The sequence below is a fragment of the Osmia bicornis genome, chromosome 6 (assembly GCF_907164935.1).
Source record: "Osmia bicornis bicornis chromosome 6, iOsmBic2.1, whole genome shotgun sequence".
NCBI lineage: Eukaryota > Metazoa > Arthropoda > Insecta > Hymenoptera > Megachilidae > Osmia > Osmia bicornis.
Window position 1 is genome coordinate 2,221,762 of NC_060221.1, and position 23,162 is coordinate 2,244,923.

The window sequence follows — 23,162 nt, forward strand, 5'->3', positions numbered from 1 at the left end:
TACAAATTCTTTTACTTGTTTCATAATTTTCAGTTTTTATTATTTTTTTATGACGATTATTTGAAATTCAGTTATGCATATCGATCAATGGAAACAGAAACATGGATATTAATCACACAAGAAAATATTGTGCAGGTACTAACTTGTATATTTACTCATTTTCAATATTTTATTTTGACAGGTGTTGCAGTAAGATAGCTTTTCAGATTACTACCTTAAATGTATTGAAATAATTTACCTATAGCATTCTAATTCTGATCTTCACTCTGATCTTATTTCTAATAAGTCTAATGGCAATTTAATTATATATATACATATATATGTACATATATTATGTTGAAATTTGGTTAGATGTGAAAAATGTAAGACAATGGTTGCATTCAACAAAAACAAGATGCGAATCTTTGAAATCCCACATGGAATATATGAAAATGTTATATCATGACATACCACAAATACAAAAATCTGATGGAAGCGCGAATGATCTGAGCTCTGAGAATTCAAAAACAGAGATCTCTGATAATGAAATTACAATTTCAAAACAGATAAACCCTAATAATATTTCAGAAGATTTTCTTGATATTCCATGTACATCTATAAATGATGATGGTACAATCACCTATTTAATATGTTTTATTATTCCACATTCTTTGTTGCAAGGTGTTAAAAATAAATCTAAGAGTATGTTTTGTTCTAGGTAATTATCAACAGCACGAATTGTGCTTAAGTTCCAACTTAGAAAATATAATATCAAAAATTAACATGCAATATAAAGAAGATGAAAAAATGGAAAGCTCAAATGTACAAAAAGAAACAGAAGTTGAATTATCTACAGATACACCTAGAACATACAGTGTTCCACAAAGTACACGAATTCAATCAAGACCATTATCACCAATTTACAAAGAAAATATGGTAGTAAACATTGTATCCATATGTTGAATATGTTTAATGTATGTTGCAAAAACACTATTCTTCATAATCATACTTGCAAAAATATTATTGACAGTGTAGTGAGCAAAATCATTATTTGCAATATCCATATCAAAAGGATTTAGCACAATATTCTGCAGAACTGGTGGAAGATGCTGGGAAACCAAACAAGTTATTTGAGCAATTAGTTTTGGATAATCAAAATGAATATTTGCTTCAAGAATTGTCTTCTGCAAGAGATAATATTAAATTAAATACTATTGGAAGTATAAAAAATGAGTCACCAGGTAAAAACAAAATTTACACAAAAACTGAGAAGAATGATAAAGCAGGTTCTTCCACATTATCGAGTAAAAAAGGTTCCTCGAGTAAGTTAGACAATATTGTTTCGACAAAACTTAAAAGACGCAGAAGAAAATTACATTGTTCTAATTCGAAAAGTACCGTGACCACGAAAGATACAAATCTTTTAGGAAGAAAGGATACAAAAAAGCGAAAACCAAAAAGTACGAAATTGTAACGTTCGTTTAAGAATTTTCTACTGATTTTTGTTTATGTTTTAGATAGTACAATTAATAGTCATCCTGGCAAGCCTCAACAGACTTCGAATGAAGTAGTAGAAATTTATCACAACAAAGCAGCAACAAGTGGTAGCACTTGTGTTATTTCTAGTAAACGTTCGAAACTTGATCGTCACACAAACAACACGAATGTATTATCCTCGGCTAAAAATAAAAAACAATTTCTAAATATAAAGCCGAAATGTGAAGATGATGACTTCCAACACAAGTGTGACATTGATGAAAGTAGTCAACAAAATAATTCTCAGAAGCAATATGTATCTAAAGATGAAATAGAGTAAGTTTCTGTAATGATAATTGTAAGAATAATAATTTTATGTATTTTAGAAATATTTCTGCTTTTAGAAGTAGAACGAATACTTCAAATAGAAATTGTGATTTGGAAGTTCCAGTGTCCCCTGCATGTACCATGGAGAAATGTAATTCACACCAGTATGAGCATTCAATTCTGCAAACATCATATTGTGATCCATTGATTACCCATAATTATGAAATGCCTACACTGGCTTCAAAATTAAAAAGAGCAAATCGTTCATACTTTGGTAGATTCAACTTTAGAAATATACCCTTTGTAGTTGGTACTTCTGTGACACCAAGTCATAATTTAGGTTTAAATATTCAGCAAGTATGTTACATTATACAAGAATGAAATATACATTGCTATAGATTTTTTTTTCTATTTAAAAGGTTTTAAGCATTATGAAAACGAAGCAACCTACAATAAGTGGAATCACTCCACTTCTCATTCGTAAAGTTAGTCGAGGTATGAAACCTGTATCTCTTCTGATGGAGCAAATGAATGATCAATGTAGTAAATTATCTTATGTAAATACCCGTATGAATGGTATGCATATGCAAAAGGAAAATTCATTCGTAAATCAAAATGACAGTTTACTAGAAAATGAAAACGCATCTTTAAAATATAATAAAAAAAGATTAAATGATTTAAATATAAATTTGAAGTCAACCATAAAACGTTATCAGGATATACAAGAAATGGTTAAAGGGAGTGCGTACACGTACGAAAATTATCATACGGAAAAGGTTTGTTTTACAAAAAAAAAAAAGCATATTACTAAAAATGTGTGTTTAACTTTGACGAGTAATTAAAATTTATTACCTACAGGATACTAAATCAGAAAATCAATTAAATACACTTAGTAGCACACAAGTGCTGCAAAGTACAGACAATACTAAAGTATTGAAGCTATTTGCTTCCCAACAAAATTTAAAGTTAGGAGTAAGTATTCCATATATACAACGAAAAATCGTATAAATGATTAAATTGCTTCAAAATTTATAGGATAATGTAAATGATAAACACCTTTATAACACTTCATCAATTGAGGATTGTAAAAATTCGAAAGGAATACGAGAGGTTCTAGTTCATCTTCATGATCAGTTTGAAGAAATGAATATGTGAGTTATATCAACCTTCGAAACTTTTAAATTACAATTATTTACTATTTTTTTTAACAACTGTAGAAAATACGAAAAATTGCAAGCAAAGGCAAAAAAATGTACTGATAAAGATTTGGAAGAAGAGATCATAAGCCTTGAAAAAGAATTGAATGCTAAAGAGGATGAGATAAATGCTGTTATCAATTTATATAAAGAAGTAAAATGACCTTAATTCTTCAAATTAAATTTATAATACTCGAAAATATCTACTTATGTTCTAATCTTTGTTGTTATTAGGTAATGGCATTAAAACGTCAAATGAAACTATTGCAAGAAAAGAATAGTTACGTTTGTATATCAACTGAAATACCACTGCAATCAAATAAAGCGTATTCCACCACGCCGTTCACTTTAACCAAATCTGATGGAACAAATGGCCAACATAAATTATATCATAGGCGAGGGACTAGTGTTATTTCAACAAGAGAACCTACTTCTATTCGATTAGCTGGACTTTTACGGCAAATTCAAACGTTTCAAAAACAATTGAAATTATCGTCGTAATAAGGTATCATGTTTTGATTCTAAGTTGAACATGTTATCATCTTTAATTATTGAATTATTTTCCATATTTACTTCTGCAGAAATAAACGGAACTTCAAATGGACAATAATTTAAGACAATGAATATACATTTTACAATAAAACAATTGTAAGGCAATAAGTAAAATACTGTAATCGTCATAAGTGTAGCTCAAAATTTTGATAAAAACTTATTATCAGAACTTAGATTACAGATATCTGAGGAATTTCATTAGGATTATTTTCTATAATAAACGCAATACTTTTAATCGATCATACTCTCTTTTTTTTTTATTCGATTCTGCGTGCTACTTCTTATAATAGTAATTTGCATGTATGTATGTATGGTTTTGTGTATTTAAGTATGCAACTGGTGGTACCTATACATACTGGGTATATGTATGCACATAATCACACATTTATAATCGCCGGAAACAATTAAAATTTTACTCTACATAAATCACTTTCTGTCTTCTTTTCTTAACTTTGTTAGTTTTGTATGCATCTATTTTTAATACATATACGAACAAAAACTTACCGTAACTTATTAATTTAATATTACTCGTTTCTTTTTTAATTTCAACAGTTATGTCTAGATAAATCGTAAGAAATCATGATCGATTTAATATGTATATGTATAGCGAAGGTCAACGTCTTCTTTAATGAATCAAAACCTGGTTACTCGTAATGGTTAGCTCATTCTCAAATATATACGGACTTTAAAATATAGTGGCAGAAATATTTTTCTCTCAAGCAACTACACAGAATCACGCGTTTCACTCTTATACTCGCAAAGATACGTTTCTTCTACAATCTACAAAATGTATCTTGAATAACGTTAATATAAATTGTTATCTTAATTCTAAGCCAGTACCCATTTTTTCTTTTACCATAAAGATCATTATCCGTACATACAAAATTCGCTGAAATAAAAATACTTCTGATATTAAATATAAAATGAATTCTCTTCTAATAATAGTTTTGTAAAAATACAATTAGTTGGACTAATCGATTTCGCGTTCGGAAATTGATAACACTTCTTACTAAGAATTGATAGATTCGTATCAGATTTAATATTTGAATAAATGCCAGAGTTTCTGTGACTGATTAATTACTTTAGCTTCCTTTCTTTCTTTTTATTATTAAGAAAATGTATATATTACTTGAGCTACCATTTGTTTTGGGATCATTCATCGTCATTGCTTTCTATAAAGCGGAAAATAAAAGATTAGAAATTAAATACTTCTCACACACACTCTCCCATATTAACGCAAGCAGTATATATCTTTCATATTATATCACAGACTAAAAAATGCTTTGGTCTAAAAAATCGTACACTTTTTTGTTTTGCGTAATTTAGTAGATATCATTTATAATGAATCTCAAATATATCAATGTAAGATTAAAATATTCAAATAAACTGATTTCTTCATACGTGTGTGCGAAATGAATTAGCACGGTAGATTCCGGGGCCGTCATTGTTTTTAATCAACAGAACGAACAATTAACCACAATATGTAAACAAGGAATCAAAATATGGTTTCTGACATAATTTTATAAAAAATTTTAACGTTAACATTGGTCGATATAATTTACGATATACTTTTGAATGATACATAATTTACAACGCATGTCACATGGTTTTTTTTTTAAATTCTTGATCCTTGATCTATATCAAAGTTTAAACTTTGTGAAATTATTAAATGAAAGAAAAATGAATAATCTGACCCCCCATCTCGGTGCACTTTCATGATAATAAAATTCGCCAAGCATTTATTCCATTTATGCTTTAAACTCAAAACTGTAGCACCCTCAATTGAAATACTTCATCAAGTTAAATTTTAAGGCTATCATTTATACATATACTTTAAACTTACATTACGTCAGACTAATTGCCTTAAAATTTTACTTGTCAAGTACTAAACGCAAAAATTAACGAGCTTTTAATGAATATGTTTAATACGCTATAAGACTGTAACAGTTTATAGTACTCTACAATTATAACATGTGATATCTCTTACAAGGTACTTACTTACATTACAAATATAACCCCACAGATTCGTTCTTTACTCTCAACATTCAATTTGGTGATAATTTCTAAATAATAAGATGAATGTATTAATTTTATTTTAAATAATATACGATCTAGAATACTTGCTTCTTCTATTAACGATCCACTGACAAATCAATTTCTAAAATAATGATTTATCGCGTCATAGTATTGTAAAAAGGAAAATATGATATTGCTGTAATTAGAGCAATGTGAATGTACACATCAGTATACTAATCTCTGTTCATGAAAGGACATATACAACGCGTTTATTACCCTTTTCTGTTCCTTATTCACGGGTGTTGTATTCTTTTTTTTGATCTTCTATTCATTTGATTCATAGGAAGAAATGTAGATATAACTTTTTAAGTAACATTTTTCTTCGATTATTATGTTGCTATCTGTTTAACGCTTCGTTAAACACAGATAAACACACAAACGTAGAAAAATGTAAAAAAATGATGCGCTTATAATACAACGCAATGTAAATATACAATTACCGTTAAGTAGGAAGAAATGAATTTTCAAAATTTCTATTATAAAATGACAAAATGTTAGATGATATCCGTAAAAATACGTACAAAATTCGATGGAGCAAATCAGTGGTATTACTTATTCACTGTGTTGTTTTTTTTTTTTTCAACATTTTGTTAGACAAAGTTTCTCGTACAAACAGGCAAACATTTGCAATAACTCCTATGAAATCAATGCTTCTTTGTTGTATCATAAAGCTGTCATCGAGTATTTTGAAGAAAGTAAAGTGCAAATCGACAGATTGCTTTCATATTTGTAATGCCATAGCCACTGTTATTTTCTAATAGTGCTTAGAGTTCGAAATGCTACTTTGGTAGTAACCTTATCCTTTATTATCGCATGATATCACGTGATGAAATTCTGGTGTGTCCGTAAGAGTCATCGAAATGATTAGATCTTATCAAAATGACGTCGTTAATTATAATAATCGAAATCGTTCCTTGAAATGTTGTATGTAATCATGTTTTATCGCGTACAATAATTATTTTCATTGGCATTGTAAGAAAATTGAATATCTCAAATATTTTTCTATTAATTGAATATGTTGACCATTGAACCATTATCATCGACACAGGAACGATTTTAGCTACAAGTATTCGTTTGCTCCTTCTCTTAAAACGTTTTGATTTTTGAATAAATTCAAATTGTCATATGTATTATATTACATTTCCTGTTTCAACAGATGATGTTTTGCCTTCATGCTTTCGCTCAAACATTCTTCCTTATTGCACAATGGTATCAGTTACAATTGTAAGAATACAATATAATTTATCGATTGTATAATATAATCACTGTGCATATTTCACACGTTTCAGGATGTTGAAGATTCTTTGTATCGTTACCGTGGTTGCGTGTTAAAATTTACAACACCAATTAGATACTGCGTCAAGCGTTTTTAGCCACAAGAGCGTCAATCAGTCTAAGCTTTGCTTTAGCCTGTTTATACGATTCATAAACTGTGTTGACCTGCGGTCCACGATCTTCTCTTTGCATTCTACGACCAGCTCGAGCTTCAAATTGTGCTTCTAATTCTTTCAAAGCTCGTCGCAAACGTTTTTTCTCTTCCCTGGTTAATTTTTGTTGCACCAATAATTCTTCTCTGCAATTAAATTCAATTATTCAATAATACATTTACATATATGCGTGATAGATACACATATGGATTGTTATTGTATTAAAAAAAACTTACTGTGGAAGCGCGTGAAGACTTTCATTGTTGCTGCGGCTTCCTTCGCTACTGCTATGCTGACTATCACTGTCAGTTGGTAATTGATCAACCGAATCTATACAATCCAAAATACCTCTATGCGACATATCCGGTTCACTCGCTCTTCTTTCTGCATCAGACTGATTACTAGGTAAGTTGGACGACGTGAAGTCCATTGCTTCGTGTTCCAAAATAGTCGCTAATTCTGAGATACTATCCTTATTTTTATTCTTTAAAAACATAATTAATAAACATAAGTAAATAGATAAATTTTTATATTCAGATTAAAACGTTATAAGGCTTACCACTCCTGCCCTAATGAGTAATCTTTTTAAAGTTCTATATCTATCGTATAAAGGTCGCACAACAGTTCTATCTTCTTTCGAAACCGGTCTGCCGAATGTATTCTCGATATGAAGCAAAGACTTCTGAACGGCAGTTTTTTCATCCATTAGTTGTTCGTAAGTAAGTTCTTCCATGTTATCGGGTCTGTTGTATTTTAATCTCTTTTCGCTAAGTTTCTTTTCTACTTCTTTAACCATTTCCTCCATCGACGTAGCTCTAGACTTTTCTTGACTATTATTATTATTCGTTGGACTACCGTTACTTAATCTGTTATTTGCGTTAGCTAATAACGCGCTAACTGGATCTTCCTTTAACAACTTATGCTCCTTTCGCAACTTATTCAACTCTGTACACAACCTCTTTATGTCCCTATTGCTCATCTTATCAGAATGACTTGGACGATAACCAAAGTTTTCTTCGAATTCATCTTCGTACTTTTTTATCTTTTTCTTCAAGCCGTTTATATGTTTTGTTAAGTTTTTCAATCCAAGCTCCGCGACGTTTGGAGTATTTGGTTGTATCTCATCTTCAGAATAAAAGCGCCTAGGTAACAATAAAGAATTTCGTGGGGAGAGCATAGCTTCTACTCGGGCATCAGCTTCTTCCTATAAAAGAGCAATTAACACGCAATACGTTCAATGATTGTTCTCAGAAAAATGAACAATAAGAGAAGACTTTTTAATACGCCATTTGTTTCTTACACTTTCTTGTCTTTGGAAAGTCCAATTCGTTAAACTAGGATTATTTAAATCTTCGTGATCAACTGTTGGCGGACGAGCGGGCGATGGTGATCGACTGGGTCCACTGCTGAGCATTTCCAAAAAACTTTGAGCTGGAGAACCATTGCGACTACTGGGACTCGACGAAATGTTATAAATGTTATCAGGTTCTTCCTCGTTTTCCTTGCTCGAACTCTCGGCATCAGTGGTCTTGTGCACTCTTCTTCTTCGAGCTTGCCTTCTTCCTCTCGGCGTGATACTTCGACTGAAACGTTCGCTGCTTCTCAGTTTCTCGGCATCGCATTCGAATTTCTCGGTTTCTAGAGCGGTTTCGCAAGGCGATGGAATCGGTGGAATTTTCTTAGATACAGGCGAGACGTTTGTTCTTTCGTGCAGAGGAAGTCCTCCGCATCTCTGTAAAGGAAAATCACAAATCTATCACGATACAAGATCTTTGGATCGATAGTGTTACGTCGACGATACTCACCACTCCGTGACCCATTTCTTGCCCAATTTGAGACAAAACGAGCAAATGTTCTTCGCTGTTGAAATCCTCGTGACTGCTCACGCGTCTAATCGTGTCCGCAGTCTCGGTTGGACTTTCAAGAACGCGTTCTTCGCTGTTGCTTCTACAAACAAATTTCATTTCTAATTAGGAACACACATATAATACGTTTCCTTTTCTCTTTCGTTTATTCGTGGTACCTTATTAGCTTTCGTTCTTGACAGGACTCGCGACGTTCCTTACGTTTACGCGGTTTCAGCGCGCAAAGCAGAGAAGATGCTTCAGAGTCTTTCGGCTGCTCGTCTTTTTCGTCCTTGCAGATTTTACAGTCACTAGCAGGGATCACGCCGTTCACCACGTTATCACGGATGCTGCAATCAAATGGAAAAGTAATGAATATACATTTTGGAAGAGTCATGGTTTACTTTTATTTTTCGTATGACGAAAATTTGAATAAACATTGCGTTGGAATGTACACGGAAGGGGATCAACCCAATACACGTTGTCGTATCAAGGAACACGATCTACGTGCGGTCTAGTGAAGAAACTGCAGAGCGTAAATACTTTCGCAGTGAGTCATCGGTCCTCGTGATACTATTTCTTTCCGTAAGAAAGATACTATCGAAACGAAGCCACTCGCATGCTATGTACATATGTACTAATTTTCTACCCTCGTTCTATTTCAATTCACCCAGGAATTTTCCTATAGACCCCAGGGCCGGCCCTGAGATTTCGTGGGTCTGAGGCGAACTCCGAAAAAGGGCCCCATATATGACATAAAAAAAGTGACCGAAATAAAATTTAGAAAATTAACATTAAAGCTTGTATAACTAATTTAGATTTGTAATATTCAAGTAAACATTATTTTTCTTGCATTCTTAGATGCAAAATGGTCTTATGGGGGCCCTAGACCTTGGAGGGTCTTAGGTGGCCGCCTAGTCTGCACCTTTCTCCTTTTTTTTTTTTTACACCAACGTAATCAAACGTTTACCGATAACGATTGATCATCGAATTCATTTTCAAAAATTTTAATCCATTTTTTGAATTATCGTTTTTCCAATACACGAAGACTATTTGTTTAAAAATGTAAACGAGAGTCAATTCGACGTACATTCGAATTGATTTCAATGAAATTGCGCTTCCTAATGTATCGATGACGTATTTGTTTTATGAATGAATCATAACGTTATTCCTGTATCTTACACTCTTTTTTCCTGTCGAGCAATTGTAACAGTTCCGCAGATACGGCAACGAAAGGAACGTTCAAAAATGATGGAATGTTAATTGGGTGCAAGTTCCGACAATATTAATTACAGATAAATATTTGTCACTCGATGCGAGTTAATGAACACGAAAAGCGAATGCAAACATATTAACGTGTCGAGATGTGGAATCAAATTGAACTTGACTAAATGACGATTGTGTAATTGCCGAGTTACTTTATCGCCTTTCAATTATATAAAATGATACAATAAGCGTTTCAATAAGTATTTCCTATAATGAAACGTAACACGTATCCTATGGTGATAAGAGAGAAAGTTGCAAGAATTTTGTGTGAATCATTTCTTTTTTATGGAGGAGTAACATAGACAAAATTTTATAAACGATGCGTTTAAAGGTGAAGGTTACAAACGCAACATTGTTGCAACAAACTCCTTTCGCAAGCTATAATTTATTTGCAAATTACGAAGAATATTTTTTCTTTACCCGGTTCCTACGATACGTTCAAGGTAAACGTAGAAAAACTTCCCGTGAACATAAAATTTAAAAGAAAAACTTGTTTCCATCGCTTTAATGATAGAGAAAGGAAATTAAAGTTTATCAATTATTCGTATCGGAAATTTGTCCTCGCGTTACTTTTCCACGCGTTTAAGAACGCTCTGTGCAAACATTCCGAATGTTCGTATCTTTTAATCCGGCTAAATTTATCGTAAAAATGCTCGTTGGACAAATGTCCGAGTTGAAGTCGAGCGAAATGCGTTTCCAACAGGATGAAAAGGGTAGCCGGTTTTAATCGATCGACGTTTAATGGAAATGCCTTTGAGAACACTGAACGTGAGGTAGGTCACGTAGATGTTACGCATCTTATCTGCATATTGTTTTCAAATCCCTTACAACGAAATTACATTCAATAAAACAAGAAAAAAGGCATCGATAGTGAAACTCCATGAAACTGAAAATGGATCCGTGAATATCGCAAGTGTTTGAAAAAATTTCTTTTTATTCTATTTTCTTTACGCTATGGTTATTAATATTCTTAATATTACTATTAATAATAACATGAACGTGATTAAAATAAAAAGATAAATTTAACTTTATAAGCATCATAATATTATTAAATTATTCTCGGATCCAGTTGATACTGTTATTAATAACTGAAATGCAATTAAAATACAAAGCATCGCGTTGCTCTTAAAAATCGTAATTTGCATCGAATCGCTGATACGCTTTGCAGTTGTTCCATCGATTAGTAATCGAATCAATACACGGTGCAACACACGAGTATAACTCCATTTAAATGATTCGATTAATGTTGATCAAGAACGTTCAACGACTGATCATCGATAATAGATCCTCTATAAAAATGATAAATATTCTGAATACTTGAAATTTTTATCGTACACGATATAAAAGAAATGAAATGCGGCAAAGGATGCCATTACATAACTTGTTTTTCTTATTTTCGGGCATTTCCGGTAAATCGAATTACTTGAAACATTAGTATCTCGCCGACTTTGCTGTAAAAAACATAGTAACAAGATTCGGTTGCATAATTTGCCGGTAAGCAGATAAAAAAAGCCTTAAAATTTCGACCGAACAGCTTCAAGATTTCAAATCTTCGTCAAATACTTCTTATGGTAAAAAAGAACGGTAATAAAAATATTTTTCATCAAAGAAACATTACGAACTTACTAGGAGAGAATCCCTTTAGTCATAGAAGTGGCTCATGTAATCACGAACACCAACTTTCTTTTCCAATGGCGGACCACCGGCGCGAACACGAGTCTTTCGGTGATTCGATGGAACATTTATGGTCAGCTTTAAGTTCTAAAGCCTAGACGAGACACGACAGTTCTCTGATTCGACTGTTCACCGAAGAAACGCCGCGCCGCACACTTCGAGTCGGATAAAGTTCGATAAGAAGCCGTTCTTGTCCACGAGGAACAGGAGATACAGGCTTTTGGATATACTCGGCCAACGGACGCGTAGGATACGTGGAAAATTTGACTGAAGAACGTTGATTCGTATACGAAATCGTTCCACCAGGGCCAAAGGTGGAGGAGTTACATGGAGCTGGAGCGTTCCACGTATCGTGATTAAAAGGCACGCACAGCAGGGACCAAGGCAGAAATCAGACTACGCTGGTTGCCGGTTCGAGCCCGGTCTATATTCCTACGCTGCAACTGACACCGATCTTCCCGTCACGACACTCTACTGCTGCTCCTCCGTACGAGCCGACTGCAGCACGTGACAAACCCAAAGAAATGATCACGATGGAACGGAGCCCAAGAACCCTTTCTCTCGTTCCACCGTTCTCTCCCGTTCTCTACCGTTCTACCATTCCCCGGACCTATGCACTTCCATGCCACAACGTTCGCAATCGTTTCGATAATTCGTTCGAAAATCGCCTGGTAATAAATTGAAACCGGCTTCCATGCAATTACTTACGTTCCCAATCGTTTCCTAACGAAAAACCTGAGTACCTTTCTCTCATTTTAGAGACCACCATGGAATTTCACAGAGCTACGCTAACAGCGTAATCATCCCGAGGATTGCCGAGTGTACTCCTTAGGAGCTGCATCCACGTGGCAGGCTCCAAGAATCCAATCTCCTATTCTCGAGACACCTATGGAAATTCACGCAACCGTGTGAATTTCGTCGACTGCAATCGACGTGAGATTGCAAAATTCACCTGGCTACATGTTACGTTCTCTTTATCTTGAATCAATAGTGAAAGAGAGAGATGGGTGAAAGAAGGAAGCATGTAGAATATGCAGATTTACAATTGGCTGATAAGAGGCAGAGGAACCATCCTTGCTTTTCTGTATATTGCCGCATCGGAAGAAACAAACATCTCGGAACCGGTTCGGAACTTGTTCCCACTACCAACAAGCTTCATGGTTAATGCATTCACCGATGCGAGTGTTTAAAAAAAAAGACTGAACGAACAAGATTTCTTTTTGGAATTCATTTTGAAAATTGTTGCGCGAATATGAATGAAGGCTTTTCTTAGGAAATATAAGATAACGCGATTTAACATCGTTGTTCGATTTCTTTTCTTTCATTTCGACGCGTATAAAATGCGAATTCATGGTCGTAGCACACGTGTAACGGTGGTCTCCCACGAGAAATTGGAACGTCACGCATACATATGTATGTGACACTGCCAACGAATTGGTTAATATCGCGATTCTGAATTAATATCCGTCCTTTCACCACGTACGCGCGTGTAATACGTTTTGGTAGCTTTTTAACGTTATAATTTGTCGTCGATCTGGTACTTCATTTTTATTTCCAGCGAAAGATAGATAACCGATGGGTTTTAGAAAGATTTAACGCTACCATAGCCGACGATTGAACACATAGATAGCTATCTTTAAACCTAAAATAAATTTGGAAAATAAATGAACGGTGGATGAAAAATAAATTAGGATAGAATCATTTTTCATTTCAATAAAAACGAAACGAAACGAAACGAAACGAAACGCGGCTGTTCTGGTGATAAATATGAAAGGCAATTAAGCGAAGCGCTGATAAAATAATCAGGAATGTTTCAATTATGACGAAAGGGATGAAATATAAATATTATCATAATTTTTCCACGGGAAGTATGACTCGATCACGAGTGTACTATGGACATAATCTTCTTCCAAGATTCTTCAAATGAACGCAATGATCGTATCTGGTAATTAACGCAATCGTTTCATTCAACTCGAGGCAAAGTCCGTGTGCACGTGATTCTGTTTTCTCGTTAACCGAAGCTTACCAGATACAATTTTAAAGTTTGTTCAAACATTTGTGATGATTTTTTCTATTAAACTTAAAGATACCAGGCATTTGAAGACGCTATTCTTAGGCACATCTTTTAAAACGAAATTCCATTTACTCACGCGATTATTCGTTTTTTTTTTTCAAGAAATCTTTCAAACAGAACTTGCTCTGTTTCGAGGTAGACATCTTATCAGCACGAGATGCCTCGTCTAGTCGAATAAGACTGTTTCGAAGATTTCACAGTGACTTTTGTTTCAATAGGAATCAACAGGAATCATTCTAATTCCTTAATATCTTTTCAAGATACAACGAAGCAGAATAGTGCTGGTTGCTCGATACTTAAGGTACCTCGTGATCACACATTTGGCATACTGACGTCAAACCGCGTTATTTTCGGTCGGTGGATGTACATTTAGCTCGAAGCTAGATCGTAAAATCAGCCGGCAATAGCATACAGTAGCATCGTGCAACGAACGTGTTGCATTTTGTGTTGTAACTTCGTGCCTGAACAAATCAACTCGGTGTTGATTCATTTTTTATACGGTAGATTTCGAAACCGCTTGCTACCGGTATTATGTAAACGGAAACGTCTAACGGAGCTGAACGAAAATGATTACTTTATCCGTTGTTACATTATCCTCTAAAGATTGGACGCCAGACTTTCAACGCACCCACGGTCACCCCGGAAGTCGGACGTCCAATCTTCGAAATAGGATCTAATCATTTCTGAAGCATTCTCTAGATACGTAATCCAGAACGAAAGGGTTAACCTCGTGATGCGCGTGTTTACGCGTTGAAAGGCAGTCACGAGACTAATAGTCGGTTCTAATAGCGTCTCGTGGGTCGTTCTCGACTCTGGTGCACAACCAGTCTGTTCGACGCGGTGATGCGGCAACACTGACGTAATCCTTCCTAATAAATTTCCTCGATCTCGAACGCAGTTACACCGTACGTATGAATAAACACCTCGAATCGTTACAATCTGTTATCTGTATTTCTAGTCGAAAGAACAGGTCGATTTGTAAGGAGGAAATTTTCGACACAGCCATCCTCCAATTGCCAACGAAAATAATCTAAGAACCGTGCGTTCCGTTCCCTCTTTGCAAAAGTGTACCAAGGATTCGATCTTTCGATCTTTCAATCGTTCGTTTCGATAAACAGGAAGACAAGAAATCGAAGGCTTCAATTGAAAAGCTACACGATCGAATCATTAGCTTTAATTTGAAAGCTTTAATTATTAAATACGATAATGAGATTGTTTAGTCTCCGACAACGGTACTTTTTGCCAAAAGCTGACCTTTAAACCGAGTATGTAATCTATAATAGATAAATAGAAAAAAAGATGTCACGTTGCAACGTGAGGTCAGAAGCCAACGAAAGAAGCATTAATAATCTGTCGGTATTATGTAAGTGGTACGACGAATCGATGACCGTACAAAGGCCACGAGTTCTTATGATATTTTCTTTGCTTTATTAACGTTCAAGCATTTTCAATGAACGAATCAGTCGACGATAATCGTTAATTTCCTACAATTTTCTTTTAAACTTTGATCGGCTTTTTTCGAAAGGCTTCTTCCGTTTTAACCAAAAATAAATATTATAATACGTGTAAAAATTTTTTAAGAGGCAACCGAACGATGTAAACGCGTGTGGTGTTAAAACGCAAGCCTCCAGCAGAGCGGCACGTGTCGTCTCAATATTTTCGTTCGAATTTTAAAGCTAAATCAAGAAATCTGCGCAGTTTGACGGTAAAACGAAAATAATTTTAAAATAATCCTGGACACAGATGTTACGGCAGAAAAGCGTGACACAACGTTATTTGATCACCCGTGCAAATATCATTGATATTATCATAATTTGGACGAAATACGAAATACCTATTATTTAACATTTTCGGCTAAGGCTACAAACGTCCCGGGCAACAAAAATAAAAACACGTCGGAAGCTGCTCAAATATATTTACCGATAGTTTTAGAGCCGAACGAAAGAACATTTTTATAAATAACGTGTGCTAAGAATAACTGGAATGTTAAATAACGGAGGATCGTCTTTTTAGAGCAGAACTTCTTTTCGCAACTCAAAGTTTTGTAAACATTCCTGCTTTTCTATATCGCAATTTTTTTTTTTTAATGGAAACCTACGATGCTGCGTTAAAAATAATATGAATCTTCTTCCGTCGAGGTCGATGGAAAATTTATAACAAGAAGAGCAGGAGATAGTTACCGGTGACCGGTTTTCTCGAATTCGATTAATCGAACAAAGTTATGATTAAAATTGCAAATATTTCGGATGCTATTAATACGCTTGATTAGTAATACTGTTACGAAATTGGCGGTAAAGATTAATAGCTAATACCTTAGATAATTCGTACCATCACGTGCCGTATTACACATTGTAATTGGCTACCGTGCAAATCGCGGCGTTAATAAAATCACCGATTGCATGTGCGAACAGCCGGCCAAATTTCGTTCGAATAACATTTGATTTATCGGTGGAGTGATAAACGATGCAAGGTTGTTTCGCCGAATACTGCATGTGACATTAATTTACATTTTACATAGTCAGGTAATATATCATTCATCGTTGCTATCCGCAAAATAATAAAAGTGTAAAACAATCGCAGCCACGTTGTTTATCTATGACTTTTACCGTTCACCGAAACGGGCTTATACCTTTCGCGTGGTTATTTTCCATCGTGGCTCGTGATTCTGTCGCGACCGGCAACGTAAGCGGGTTTCTTACACCTAAACGTTTGGCAACCGAACGAAACCGAAAAAACTCGTCAGTCGAAACACGTCGATGATTTATTTCGATCCTTCGAAGCGCGTGATCTTGCATCCGATTATACCGTGCCCTTCTATCAATAATTTCCATTTTTCTTTTTTGGCAATTTCGTTTCAAAATAATGTAATTTCCTCTATTACTTATACAATCGCGTGTGACATCATCGTATCCTCTGTATTTTAAGCTACCCATTTCATTAACCACCGACATGCATTACTGATTATAATTTTCTTGTATCGATCGAGTGTAATGAATACCAGTCAGGTTTCTGCTTTTAATCGTTAACTTTATCTCTGATCGTATTGCGTGTCAACGGTATTGTCGATCGAATAGTCAGAAATCAGAGCCGAGACACGACATTGGGTGTATTGTAATCTTCATAATGTAAGTTTCAATATAATAATATAATACACGTTTGACGGTTCTAACTATAGCTCTAAGCTAAATTATTTAGATTAAATATAAGCGGCGAGTAGATTAAGCAATTTACTCCTTTTTTTAAATACAAGCGATAGGTGCCAATGGCGTGCCAAAAATTGATTCGTTGTACCTTGTCGTTCGAGAGAGACGCAGTATCATTTTCGCAGACAAAATTCTTGGCACAGACGTCGATTACCTTTCGATCTTCCCTTGGGGCTATTTAAAATTTACGCAAGAATCTGATACAGCTAATCGAATCTTTCAAATCCAGAACTCCTACCGCACTCGATTTTTTTAACACAATAATTATTTGTAATTAATGATACGAATATGAGAAGGTTTAAAGCGAAAGGAAACGCGTACTTTATTGCTATGCGAGAACGCGTGGCGTACTCCTTGAACGTCGATCGAAAAGTAAACACGAAAGGTAAGGAAGCATCGAGAATGGTTTCAAGAACGTTCCTCGGCGTCGAACTATTCACAACAAGGCCAAGGACCGAGACGCGTAATCCCAACAGGAAGACGAACGATACAAATAAGTACCGACTTCGAGCTTGGAAGGTCGCTGAATAATAATCGTACGATTAAAGTAGATTTCATTAACGCACCGGCTGTTATCGGGGTCGCTTCGATTTAGCCGAATAATTAAAAGACGGCGAAAGGAAAGAAACGATTCCGAACAATTAACAAATTGAAGGGTCGAAATAGAAAATTTAAAATAGAAAAATAAGATAACAAACGCAAGGAATACTCACGACGAAGGGAACGATTGAACGATATCCATAATAAAATCAAACTTATTAAGACGAAAGGCCAATTTAACGCGATTTTTGCGTGTTTTGAGGATTAGCGGGATGTTGAAATCGTACCTGTTCGTACGTGGAACCAAAGTGAACCGAATCGAACGATGCACGCGAACAATCTCGAGGCTATCGTTTTCAACGGTAGCGCTACCACCGCTTCTTATACGCATAAGAAGCAAGACTGATCGATTCAACCTCTTCTATGACTAATGCCGTTTAAATCGCTCCTCCCCTAATTGTCTCGTAATTGTAACATTATATATTCTACCAGAAAGTTCTTACGGCCGTTGCGGTTTTACCATCTAAATATCTCTAAATAAACAGAATTTATTTGTTCAAGTTGGTTGGTAGAATTGTTTAGTTTACTGATGCATACACTGATGAGAAAGAGACCAGAAAGAGTTAAAACGGCAAATTACGTGAGTGTGACTTACCAATCAGGAAAAACTAGAGAGGCGTCGGCCAAAATATCTCGAAGGAGCGTGGTAGCGGGTGGAACGTGAGGTAGAATCACAGGTGCGAACACACCGCAAACGCCGGCGCTACGTCCATGTTGGGCTTCGTATTTGCTCAGATAAAGGGAAAGGTAACCGAGTAGTCGATAGTGAGAAGCTGGCAGAGACGATAGAACCTCCTTCGTCGAATTGATCCAGCAGTCGTGATCGTTGGAATAATTCTCTGGAAATTAAAGATACTTTTAAAAGACTATCGTTATTAAATTTATCGTCTATTCATTTTCTACCGGAAAGTAACCTACGAGCATGAATAGCCAATAGTCTGGCGACAAGAGTGGATGGTACAACTGGTTGAGGTAATTCTTTCAAATACTGTCGAAGAAGCGTGGCCGCAGTAGGAGGGCAGGCAGCAGCTTCCAAATCGGCGTCCCCTCTTCGCTCGAAAGCCGCTCTCAGTCTCTCCGCCAGCCTAGGACTTCCACCAGACAGGCGAAACACGGCAGCACTTTGAAATCCATGAGCTTCGATGTAGCTGCACAGTCGATGCACAACGAAAGGTACCCCGGTGTCGAGATACGGCTCGATCGTGTCCAACCGGCTACCAAAGACCCTCGTGGATCCTCCGTTACGTCCCAACAACGAGACAGCCAAGACGCGTTTCACTTTCGCTAAACGAGACTCGTCCTTGGTAATCATCAAAATTCAGCTGTTAGAATCTACAGTGGTGAGCACGTTAGCCTTTCCTAGAGAAAAGGACAATGCGAAGTACATCACTCTAGAATATATTTAGACGAGTAGCGGGGCTTCTTTCTTTTCTTTTTTCCCTAGGAAAGGCTCAGACTTTCTATGTTTCAGAGTCGGCCGTACGATATGCAAAAACATAAGAGAGATACATATGTTAATGTTAGATATACATAGATTTTTTTATTGTGCTATGCGAACGGGGTGCCGAGCCGTTCGTTCGCAACCTACAATGGGCCACAAAATTATTATTTCGACAAATTGTAATTTTTTAAAACAGCAAAAGTACATATCTTGGTAAATTAATTTTTATAGCTTTTAAAAAAGCCTCAAGTCATTTGGTCCAATTTTAAACGATGAGCGAATAATTGTCAGGCCCAGTTTTCGTAGTCGACACTGCCGTCCCTGAGCCCGCGCGCTATACGCGCTCCGATTGGTCAGCATTTTTCCTTAATAATTCAAAAACGAAGCTCGAAACAACATTTTGCCAAAGGGAAATGTATACCTGAAGCATAATCGAGGGAAAATTACCTTCTCGTGAACTTGTCGTACGCGTGTAGGACTCGTCGAAGATCCATGATGATGATGGTGATTGTGGTGAAGGTGGTGGTGATGAAGGTGATTATGTTGGTTGTTGTGGAGATGGTGGTGATGTTCCTGCTGAGGACGTCTCATCCCACTTTGTCTACACCGTGAACCGCCGCCGTCGCCGCACTGGGATCATTAAATTGATAAATACCAGTCCATTTCTATTCCCGTTAGAAATAGATTAACAAACGCATAAACTCTACTTTCACGGTTCAACTAACTTTAACGAAAGCTACGAAAGCAGACGTTTGAAATTTCTTATCTACTCGCGTTCTTCTACATACTTTACATACGTTTTCTTTAAAGGATAATTCGAAGCACGATCGGACAATGGGTGTTACGATCGAATACCTTCCCAAGACCGTCACGATCGATAAAATTTCATAATACAGGACTTTGATAGCCCCGTGTAAATAAAGCACGCGCATCGAACGATTAAACTAAACCCAGCACCCATTGTGTCCGGTGCCGTGAACGTTTATCGAGATTGTTGAAAGGAAGCATATTAGAGAGAGGAAGAGACTCACAATGCACTCCCTCGCGACCCTCCACAGATTGAAATAAATGGAGTACAGTCTGGAAGCTACTTCGAAGCTGCACCTCTTTTTTTTTATCAGCTTGTCCTTGTTTCGACTTCGCGATCGACGAATAGATCGTCTTACAAACAGAAGAGGAATTCTCGAACCTTCCGGTTGATCGAACTGGCCACAAGAATCTTCCTCGTGTTCACTTTCGTTGTTCGTCACGCGTCTAGCGTATTTTTTTCAAACATGAAACGTACGGGTAAGGAACGATAATGTGGGGTAAATATTGGGATCACAGGAGTTGTAAGGAGGTGGAAGAAAATCGAAGGAGGAAAATATGTTATTCTCCACGTTGAACACAGCGAGATACGGCTAATTAAATAGTCCTTCGTCGAGGAGGTACGGTCGCGTGTGTTAAATTGTCCAAACGCGGATGTCCTTAAGCCGATATTGAGAACCGATACGATGTTAAACAGAGATCGTTTGACTCGACTAGTTTTGGGTTCATGTCCCTATCACGGCACATCGCATCGAGCCCTTTCTCTGAGGCGAAGGGCACTGCCTATGGCTGCTTCAAGAAGTGAGTCGACACCAGCCGTAGCGTGAGCATCGAGGGTCGGTGCCGAGGATGAGTTTTAGGTCACCACTTCGCTCCTTGTCCTGGCATGGTCCGCGTTTTCCTCCTCCTCGAGCTTTTTTACTGCATCAACGACTGCCTTCTGTAATCAAATGTAAAATGTATTTGATGAAAAAACTGAAATTCTAACTACTACACTGTCACGAACTACGTAAGACAGCCTTGTACTAACACGTTGCAACACATCGCGTCCTTACGACACTTTTTGCGTGTTTGAGGTTATGTAAAAGAAAGACTCGCAAGTGACAGGCGTCAGTGAATGGTTTCTTCTAGCTGAGAGAAAGGATTGAATCACCCGTCTTATTCGACAGATTTGTTTTCCACAGACCATATTTATTCCCAACGCTAACCTTATCGCTGAAAATTACACGATCTTCTAGTATTCGAGATATCGAAGCAAATGTGATGATCTTACCGTAGAAAATACCCACGGAAAACTTTCCCTAGTTATTCAGCACCTGTACCAGTGGTGAGAAGTATGCATGTTGAAAGAAAATTATACCCTTTCTCAATATTCTATCCACATTTTTCAATCTATAGTCACGATATATTAAAAACGATTTAATTTTTAAAATATTATTTAAATAAAAATTTAATCTATTTTAATAAAAACTTCTATGTATTTACATATGTATTCGATTCATCGACACGGATATTTCAAACTCTCGTTTGGTCGTAATCGATTCGACGAAAATCGGAAGTGCTCGCTGTTGTCAGGCAACAGTAACAAACGCGCACGTTTCCTGCTCCAGAACTTTCTTCGACGCGCAAAACCACGTGAACGTATAGAAATTCCAACTCCTTGCAGTTCGTTTATCCTATATGGTAAACAATTTTCCAACGAGTGCAATTTATTTAATGCAAAAATAAATTTTTTTTTTTTTAATTTCGAGTGTTGGAAAAACTACCCTGAACCATACATGCAACTAAGAGACACACTTCCACCATCGTGTACATTAATTCGTTAATAAGAATAAAGGTTTAAAAAATAATTTAACGTCGCTGAAAATTCGCTAATATGAATCGATATTGCAAACGATCGATATTATACGAGAATGTAATGAGAAAGTATACATTCGATTTTGCACTCACGGTAATTATTGATGAGAGAATAATTTTACTTCGCGAAAGTTTCACTGTAAATGAATTACACGAATTAGACACGATTAGCAACGTGTAACGCGACGCGTTGTAAAGTTGTTTACTTTCCTTTGAAACGATAGGGATGACAGGAACGCGACGCATTTCGTTCTTGGAGAACGCGCAAAAACACCATTATTACATATATATATTGGTTAAGTCGATTGTCGCGCGATAACAGACAGTCGCGTTCACAGAAGGGGTAGTTGCGTCCGTGGGTAAACAAACAGTTATCTATAATATATTTTATACACTTCACTAAGGTGATGCTTTCGATAGTATATACATAATTTTTACAAGATTTTGCGGACAATTATGAGACAGATACAGCGGATAAAAATATTTGTTTTTAAACTACAATATACGATTGACGAGAAAAAGGAATAAAATAGATGTACCTGAAGAAAAGTACGAAAATCATAACGTACAAGACCAACTATCGTACACCAGCGCCATACGAAACGATACTGTTTTCACCAACCTCCGCTATTCTCTCCAACCTCCTCTCCGTATTCTTCCCCTCGTTTCACCCCTTCACTTTCTACATCTGACAGCCCCTTTGTATCTCTAGCGTTGACGAACAGAACCCGAGCAACGTAACATACCCCTTTACCACTAGATATCGCGAGGACGAGGGCGCATGCACTGCCTCCAAGAATCAATAGACCGTTCCGGTCACGTGAAGCCAGTCGCGAAAACGGAGACAGAACTTGAACGAAGATAGAGCTTTACGTAGAGAGGGGAAAAGAAAACAAGAGAGAGTAAGAGATAGAGGAAAGAGAAAAAGAAAGGACGAAGGCAGGGATTTATTAAAAAGACAGAAAACGCGATGGGTAGTGAAAGAAAGAGAAAAGATCAGATAGATAGAATAGGGATAAGTGAATATGAAGTTAGCGAAAGGGTAGGAAACGAAAAAGTATCTAGATAGATATTGACGTAACTAGGGGCCAAGGTGGGCCTAGTTTCTTCAGGATGCAGACTGCTTGGCCCACCTTGTTAAAAATACTATACGTAATGCACAAAAATACAATAATATTCTTATTAGACGAAATTATGAGTATGAATTATGTTAGAAACTAGATTTAGGGGATCTGCCCCCTTCTCAAATCGCGATACGTGACCTTCAAATCATTCTTTGTATCATGCTTGCCCTCGAAACCTCATTGAACCAAGAAACTCTATGAATGGAATTGCGACGTTGTTTAAAAGTAATTATACATCG

At 36.2% G+C, this 23,162-nt stretch overlaps 2 protein-coding genes across 5 annotated transcripts; one reads left to right on the forward strand and one right to left on the reverse strand.

Moving 5' to 3' along the window:
• The first annotated feature begins 4 nt into the window (after nt 1–4).
• LOC114877344 lies at nt 5–3,483 on the forward strand. The gene is made up of 11 exons (XM_029189812.2): nt 5–135; nt 352–609; nt 698–915; nt 1,010–1,439; nt 1,497–1,791; nt 1,842–2,139; nt 2,202–2,558; nt 2,641–2,754; nt 2,818–2,933; nt 3,000–3,132; nt 3,213–3,483. The coding sequence occupies exons 1-11, from the start codon at nt 102–104 to the stop codon at nt 3,477–3,479; spliced, it is 2,520 nt and encodes an 839-aa protein (XP_029045645.1). The 5' UTR covers nt 5–101; the 3' UTR covers nt 3,480–3,483.
• A 175-nt stretch (nt 3,484–3,658) lies between these two features.
• On the reverse strand, nt 3,659–22,646 carry LOC114877343 (protein FAM13B). 4 transcript variants are annotated; one of them, XM_029189807.2, is made up of 11 exons: nt 22,422–22,646; nt 20,167–20,882; nt 19,583–19,765; nt 18,613–18,994; nt 18,290–18,533; nt 9,057–9,227; nt 8,839–8,980; nt 8,334–8,765; nt 7,593–8,237; nt 7,270–7,517; nt 3,659–7,179 (listed from the first exon to the last, which is right to left on the reverse strand). In XM_029189807.2, exons 3-11 carry the CDS (start codon nt 19,724–19,726, stop codon nt 6,966–6,968), a joined length of 2,622 nt encoding a protein of 873 aa, XP_029045640.1. In that variant the 5' UTR covers nt 19,727–19,765; nt 20,167–20,882; nt 22,422–22,646; the 3' UTR covers nt 3,659–6,965. The 4 variants fall into 4 exon arrangements, with proteins under 4 accessions (XP_029045640.1, XP_029045639.1, XP_029045641.1 ...); XM_029189806.2 differs by having other exon boundaries at nt 22,339–22,426; XM_029189808.2 differs by lacking the exon at nt 22,422–22,646 and adding an exon at nt 20,973–21,137.
• Nucleotides 22,647–23,162: the final 516 nt, after the last annotated feature.